This window comes from Bolinopsis microptera, chromosome 5 (genome assembly GCF_026151205.1).
Source record: "Bolinopsis microptera isolate Bmic1 chromosome 5, MBARI_Bmic_1.0, whole genome shotgun sequence".
Lineage (NCBI taxonomy): Eukaryota > Metazoa > Ctenophora > Tentaculata > Lobata > Bolinopsidae > Bolinopsis > Bolinopsis microptera.
Window position 1 is genome coordinate 7,264,884 of NC_087076.1, and position 8,716 is coordinate 7,273,599.

At 36.7% G+C, this 8,716-nt stretch overlaps 1 protein-coding gene across 1 annotated transcript; it reads left to right on the forward strand.

Moving 5' to 3' along the window:
- Positions 1-1,529: 1,529 nt before the first annotated feature.
- On the forward strand, positions 1,530-4,907 carry LOC134815402 (uncharacterized protein K02A2.6-like). Its single transcript, XM_063823934.1, has one exon. It carries the CDS (start codon positions 1,530-1,532, stop codon positions 4,905-4,907), a length of 3,378 nt encoding a protein of 1,125 aa, XP_063680004.1.
- The last annotated feature ends 3,809 nt before the right edge of the window (positions 4,908-8,716 follow it).

The window sequence follows — 8,716 nt, forward strand, 5'->3', positions numbered from 1 at the left end:
CTATTTAATAGTTTAATGATTTCCAGTAGATGGGGACAATTAGATTTAGAGATCATTAAGTAATCAGTACATCTAGTATTCTAGTTCCTTTTATTTAACAATTCAATAATTTCCAGTAGATAGGGACAATTAGATTAAAAGATCATTAAGTAATCAGTACATCTAGTTCCTTCTTTTTAATAATTTCTGTTATGTATTATTTATGTTATGTATTATTAATGATATTATCTTCAGCCTCTGATTAGAGTAACAGCTATGTGTATCCATTGTTCAAGCTAAGCGAGCTATTACAATTGGCGACGAGGATGACAAAATCCTACCCCTATCCTCTGACCGCTACAGTCAGCGCGCCGGAAGACTGGTTCGAGCAGTACACATGGTTTCTCAAGTCCCAAAAATCCTATCCGGTTGAACCGGAACCGTTAGTAGAGAATCCGAATGAAGCGCAACGAACCGCGCATGCACAACTGTTAGCGGAATATAATCAGCTATGTCAAACGATCAAACCTCACTTCTTAACGAGCATTGATCCAGAAATCTTTTCCCTACTTACGTCTTTAGCATCTCCAAATGACGTCAACGAACTTACATATTTCGAGATGAAGACAATTCTCATAAATCACATGGTCCCGAAACCGACTGTTTTGGCAGAGCGATTCAGATTCTACAAATGCCACCAAAAGCAGTCGGAGAAAACAGCAGACTTTGTTGCGAGGTTAAAAAAACTGGCAGTCAAATGCAAGTTTACAGACTTCGGCAGTTCAATGTTAGATCAATTTATAATGGGAATTGTTAACTCAGAAGCACAGGAGTTGCTATTGGAGGAGGATTTCGAACAACTGACACTAGAGAGAGCGTATAGAAAAGTGGTGGCAATGGACAGATCTAAATCAGAGGCTGCAATGATTAAAAACTCCCAGCAAACTGTACATAAGGTACAGATCAGCAAGAAGTCTCAAGGGAAATCTTCACAGGGAAGTTCCAATCAGGAGACAAGATGCAATAAATGCAAACTCAAATCGCATGCAACCAAGGACTGCTATACTAAATGTTTCAACTGTGGTGAATTGTATCATACTGCGAAGGACTGCCGTAAGAAGACGAAACGCAAGTCCTGGAAACAGAGTGGTAAATCTACACATCATGTATCAACAGACTGCAACAACAGCGATTCAAACAGCGATTCAAACCAGGACACAGAACAGTTTGTGAGTCGAAATATTTACTATTGTGAATTGTCGGAGAAATCCGTAAGTTTAGATGACCAGTTAAATGTTTTGTTTCAAAAATCTTCAAATTTGGGCAACAACCTGACAAGTATTGATGATTCTAAAATTCAGGATGATGATAATAGTGTTCTGTATGGTAGTAATTTGCATGATGATTCGCATGTTGATTTGCATGACAATAACATTATTTTGCATGATAACAGGTTTTTGCATGATAACACTGTTTACTTCGATAACGTGAACTTTTTGCGTGATTCTAGACCCCTGATCAAGGTTTGGATCAATCGCCGAGAGTGTCTGATGGAGTTTGACAGTGGATCAAGTGTATCTGTGTGCAGTAGAGAGATGCTGAAGAAAGCTGGTGTGGAGTTTAATTTGAGAAGTAGTGATAGGCAACTGCGTGTGGCGAATGGTCAATACCAGCAGGTATGCGGTAAAGCAGTTGTGGAAGTGGCGATAAACAACCAGATTGTGAAAGGGTTGGAACTGTATGTGGTGGATAATCACTTTCCAGCACTGTTTGGACGCTCTTGGATTACAGAGTTTTGTGGTGAAAACTGGTTAGAAAAGTTAGTAACGAGAACACAGGGCCAAACAGCAGAAGTTGGACAGAGACCAACAAAAGAGGTTGAACTGGAGAGAACTGATGGAAACTGTAGCGCACACGAAGGAGAATTTCCTGGGACTCAAGAAGGAGTACGAACAGTGAACGTGTTGGGAGTTATGGAATCAGAACCAGTGACAGATACCGCCAAGAGAAAGTTTAAAACTGGACAACGATGTGAGGACGAAGAGACTGCTCCTGGAACACATCAGTTGAGAAATTTTGTTAGTGTGGACGATGAAACAGATCCTGGAACACCAACAAAGATACGGACAGTACAAGAGATAATGTCTAGTGACATCTTCAAAGATGAGTTAGGTCTGGTAAAGAACTATAAAGTGCAACTCCAATTGAAGGAGGGAAGCAGACCTGTCACGCAGAAATCAAGAGCAGTACCTTTTGCTATTAAAGACTTACTGGAAAAGGAGTTAGACAACATGGTGAAACAAGGAATTTTGAAGAAAGTCAAAGAGAGCCCATGGGGAACTCCAGTTATGCCAGTGAAAAAAGGAGACGGTGTGAGAATATGTGGAGACTTTAAAGCAGTCAACAAACTATTGGAAATGAAACATCACCCGTTACCAACTACAGAAGAATGTTTTGCAAGCGTTTCAGGAGGAGAAAAGTTCTCAGTCATAGACATAAAACAAGCGTACAATAACGTGGAGCTATCAGCAGAAGATCAACTCATCACGACGATGAATACGCATATGGGACAGTATGTGTGGACGCGCTTACCGTATGGAATAAATAGCAGCGCAGCAATCTTTCAGAATCTGATGGACAATGTACTACGGGGTATACCTATGGTTTGCTGTAGGATAGACGACATTTTAATATCAGGAAAGAACGATAAAGAGCACTTAGATAATCTGAATAAAGTTGTGAGAAGACTGGAAGCAAACGGTTTCAGATGCAGACTGAATAAATCTAAGCTGATGCATGAAGAAGTGATTTATCTAGGACACAAGGTGAACAAGCATGGTATGTCACCAGTCAACAGCAAGATAGACGATCTGTTAAAAGTACAGGCACCTGAAAATGTGAAAAATTTAGTAGCATTTCTGGGAGCAGTTGGGTATTATCGCAAGTATCTACCAGATTTGTCGACAATAATCGCTCCATTGGACGAGTTGAGAAAGACTGAAGTTGAATGGCGATGGACAAAGACTGAACAGAAAGCCTTCGAAGAATTAAAGAAATTACTTTGTTCTGACAGAGTATTGACGTTCTACAACCCGCTGAAACGTTTGAAGCTGGATACAGACGCAAGCAGCGTGGGTTTGGGAGCTGTATTGTCACACATAGATGATGATGGAACAAATGAACGTCCGGTTGAATTTATTTCAAGGACATTATCGAATGCTGAGAAAAAATATAGCCAGATTGACAAAGAAGCTTTAGGGATAGTCTGGGCTATAAAAAGGTTTCATATGTATCTGTATGGAAGACACTTTGAACTAGTGACGGATCACCAACCGTTAGTACATATATTTGGACCTAAGAGAGGCATTCCAGAGATGACGGCGAACAGATTATCCAGATATGCACTGCTGTTACAAAATTACGATTATAACATAGTATACAGAAATACAAAAGAGCATGCTAATGCTGATGTAATGTCCAGATTCCCGAAAAAAGTCATTCATGTGGACGAGCCAAACGAATGTGAAGAGGCATTTTCTTTGACCATGGAGGACGCACTGATAGATGCAAAAGAAGTTGCCCGGGAGACATCCAAAGACATTATTCTGAGCAAGATAGCGATGTACATTGTAGATGGCTGGCCGGAAAAGATAGACAAAGATCACAAGGAGATGAAAGCCATGTACGACAGAAAGAACCAACTCACGACTGAAAAAAGATGTATCACATGGGGAAATCGTGTAATCATTCCACATAAACTAAGAGCAGAGGTTCTTAAGATGCTACACCTTACACATGTAGGGATGACTGGAATGAAAAGCCTGGCTAGAAGCTATGTGTGGTGGCCAGGAATAGACCAAGATATAGAGATTTTAGTTAAAGCATGTGCATCCTGCCAAAAACACGGGAAAAAGTTACCAAAAGTCATCGACCATCCCTGGGTTAAATCAACAAGACCCTGGCAACGAGTACATGTGGACTTCGCTGGAGAATTCCAAAATAACTATTGGTTACTGATGTACGATACTTACTCAAAATGGCCGGAAGTTATCAAGATGTCTCATAACACTACTGCGCCAGCTACGATAAAAGCAATGAGAAGAGTATTTTCAAGAACAGGGGTACCTTGGGTTCTAGTCAGCGATAACGGACCGCAATTTATCAGTGAAGAATTCAAGAACTTCCTAAAGAAGAATCAGATAAGACATGTTTTGTGCCCATCATACTCCCCGAGGAGTAACGGAAGCTGCGAACGGTTTGTCCAGAGTTTTAAGTCAGCGATGAAAAAGATGTACGAAAAGTCTAAGGATTTAGATTTAAATCTCGCTAACTTCCTAATGGCATATAGGAATACTCCACACTCTGTAACTAAGCAACCACCAGCAGTAATGATGTACGGACGAACTTTACGATCTAAGTTACATCACCTCAGACCCAGTGATCAGATGGAAGCGGAGAGACTAAATGTTGATAATGAACAGAAAGTTGTTGACAGTAGAAGAAACGAACGTGTATTTGAGGAGAAACAAACAGTATGGGTTCGACCTGACACTCGGAAAGAGTACGAACCAGCAACGATTGAAAAAAGACACGGAGAATCATTGTGGTATGATGTGAACTACAAGGGTAGGATCATAAAGAAACATGTAGAGGCGATGAAGAAACGGTTAGTGCCAGTAATCGAGTTACAGAAGCAGCAAATTGAGATACCGGAAAGAAACACTGAGCCGAGGAATATTGAGCAACCTGTAATAACAGTGGGGCAGCAGCCGGGTCCAAGTAGAGAAGGATCGCCAGTCGTGACTAGTAACCAACCGACACAACCAAACACTCAGATCAGTAGTCAGGAGCCAGTTAGACGCTCGGGGAGGTTGAGTTCAAAACCTAAGATCAGGTATAATGCTAACACCGGGTTTGTGAACCCGTGATTCTTGCATGTATTGTAAAGCACATTGTTTACGTTTTGTAAAGCACATTTTTTATGTTTTGTAAAGCACATGTTTTATGCACACATGTAGTACACTTTTATACTTTTTATACAGCATTTAATTGTTTTTAATGGAATTTGTAAACAATCCAGGGAGTTCAGAAACAGTAATAGTTTTTAAAAAGATTATTTAGGGCTATTATGACAGTGTAATCCAGGGATTTTGTTTATAAATAGGAATTTATCGACGTAGGGCGCGACGCCAAACGGGATTTTAGTGTACGATTTTTAACACCACGAGCATTTTAGGTAATTTTAATGCGCGAAGCACGCACGTATTATTTTAACTTTTGTTCGATTTTATCATGAAAGTAAATTCATTTGCGAAGGGAAGGTGTTATGTATTATTTATGTTATGTATTATTAATGATATTATCTTCAGCCTCTGATTAGAGTAACAGCTATGTGTATCCATTGTTCAAGCTAAGCGAGCTATTACAATTTCCAGTAGATGGGGACAATTAGATTTAAAGATCATTAAGTAATCACTTTTTAATAGTTTAATAATTTCCAGTAGATGGGGACAATTATATTTAGAGATCATTAAGTAATCAGTACATCTAGTTCCTTTTATTTAACAATTCAATAATTTCCAGTAGATGGGGACAATTAGATTTAAATATCATTAAGTAATCAGTACATCTAGTATTCTAGTTCCTTTTATTTAACAATTCAATAATTTCCAGTAGATAGGGACAATTAGATTAAAAGATCATTAAGTAATCAGTACATCTAGTTCCTTCTATTTAATAGTTTAATGATTTCCAGTAGATGGGGACAATTAGATTTAGAGATCATTAAGTAATCAGTACATCTAGTATTCTAGTTCCTTTTATTTAACAATTCAATAATTTCCAGTAGATAGGGACAATTAGATTAAAAGATCATTAAGTAATCAGTACATCTAGTTCCTTCTTTTTAATAATTTCCAGTAGATGGGGACAATTAGATTTAAAGATCATTAAGTAATCACTTTTTAATAGTTTAATAATTTCCAGTAGATGGGGACAATTATATTTAGAGATCATTAAGTTATCAGTACATCTAGTTCCTTTTATTTAACAATTCAATAATTTCCAGTAGATGGGGACAATTAGATTTAAATATCATTAAGTAATCAGAACATCTAGTATTCTAGTTCCTTTTATTTAACAATTCAATAATTTCCAGTAGATAGGGACAATTAGATTAAAAGATCATTAAGTAATCAGTACATCTAGTTCCTTCTATTTAATAGTTTAATGATTTCCAGTAGATGGGGACAATTAGATTTAGAGATCATTAAGTAATCACTACATCTAGTTCCTTCTATTTAATAATTTAATAATTTCCAGTAGATAGGGACAATTGGATTTAAAGATCATTAAATAATAAGTACATCTTATAGTTCCTTCTATTTAATAATTTAATAATTTCCAGTAGATAGGGACAATTGGATTTAAAGATCATTAAATAATAAGTACATCTAGTTCCTTCTATTTAATAATTTAATAATTTCCAGTAGATGGGGACAATAAGATTTAGAGATCATTAAGTAATCAGTACATCTAGTTCCTTCTATTTAACAATTCAATAATTTCCAGTAGATAGGGACAATTAGATTTAAAGATCATCAAGTAATCACTTTTTAATAGTTTAATGATTTCCAGTAGATGGGGACAATTAGATTTAAAGATCATTAAGTAATCACTTTTTAATAGTTTAATGATCTCCAGTAGATGGGGACAATTAGATTTAGAGATCATTGAGTATAAGTTATCAGTACATCTAGTTCTTTCTATTTAATAATTTAATAATTTCCAGTAGATAGGGACAATTATATTTAAAGATCATTAAGTAATCAGTACATCTAGTTCCTTCTTTTTAATAATTTCCAGTAGATGGGGACAATTAGATTTAAATATCATTAAGTAATCAGTACATCTAGTATTCTAGTTCCTTTTATTTAACAATTCAATAATTTCCAGTAGATAGGGACAATTAGATTAAAAGATCATTAAGTAATCAGTACATCTAGTTCCTTCTATTTAATAGTTTAATGATTTCCAGTAGATGGGGGGGAATCTGAAGTATCAAAATATAATGAAGTATCAAAATATAATGATTGATTATTGGTTTTGGTCAGTTACTGTTAATTGCTCCCGATATTGTTAATTTCATTCAGACTCTTTGAGTTCTATTTAACAACTGCAGTTATTTTATCACTTTTATAAGGCGATCAGCGATATATTTTGTTAATGATTTTTTTTGCCTTCATTTATTTTATCAACTGTAGCGTTTATATTAAAGATTACCGATCTTTACATCTTTACATCTTTACATGTTGTTATTATAATTCTAACAGCTCAATGACGAGTCGTCATAAAATTTTGTTTTAATTCTTCAAACATGCAGCTAGCTGGTACAAGAACCAGATAACATTCTTGCGACGTAATTAATATAATTAATTGACATAATAAAATAATAAAATATGTTACACTGTATTTAAGTATATGTAATATGCAACCTGGTCCTTGTGCCGAAAATTCAATTAGCTAATTACCGGCCATGCGTTGCATAAATTCCATATTAGGGCCCATTTCGGTCACAAAGCGGAGCTTAAATTGAGTTTATTGCACGCGCGGTTGACAAATTATGTGAAAAAACTGTCCTGTCACAAACAATGCGCGTTATAGAGGTGACCAATGAAATCACGGCATTAAAAACACGTGATAGCGCGCTGGCGAGTGAATTAGTAAAATCCATCCAAATAATACGACAAAAATCAACGAATTTCAAATTTGGTCAAATTAGGTCAAATTACGCGACTTTTACAGCTAATTTTGCTCAAAAAGCCGCGCACCATCAAATATGGCACCTAGGCGAAACTCACTGATCTTTCCAAAAAGGTATGACAAATTTGGTATTGTGAAAATTCTCACAGTCTCTAGAAAACAATGGTACAAAAATTTTGTAAATCCGAGCAAGTTTATTTTTATGCCTATGGTGCACCCCCTAACATAGTTTGATTATTATCTTTCCAAGTGAACGGGACTTCACCCAATCGTATCCACTGGGAGACTTTGGGTCAGAAATTGATCCGGCCCCCAAGAGGGGTCAGATCATTTCTCTATCCAGAGCCCTTGCAGTAACGCGAAAGCACATGGTTAGGTGAAGTCAGATCACGTCACCAATTAGTATATCATGTGCTTTCGTGCCACTGCGGGCGCGCTTGTTTCACAAGTACGGGACGCGTACGGCGCTACTAATTCACTCGCCATCAATTTCACGAAAAGAGCGATATTTGAATTTCGCATTGGATAAGCGTCTAAATAAACCGCGTGGCGCGTGTCTGCGATAAATCTTTTCTTGTCAAATCGATATCTTCTCTTATTCGATACAAATTTTAACTAGTGATTTTCTGATATTCCACGAACATCTATGAGTGTTGCTTCTGTTCCCGAAAGGTTGAGTTAAGCTTTCAATCCTTTGTTAATTTTTTGTTCAATTTGTAAGGTTAAAACTCTTTCAGGTCCGATTTCCGAATAGTCTGGTGTCCAAAAGAACTCTAATTGTTCAAGGAGTTAAATTTATTCGGTGTGGGAAAACAGGTCAGTGCTAATTGCTGATCACCTGTCATTTGATTTGTCATGTCATAAAGTCATACGCTTCTTTTCCTTTTTGCATGGTTTTAATGCCAGCTTGATTACAATTGTCATCTGTCATCTGTCATTTGATTTTTCATTAAGTCATACGCTTCTTTCACTTTAT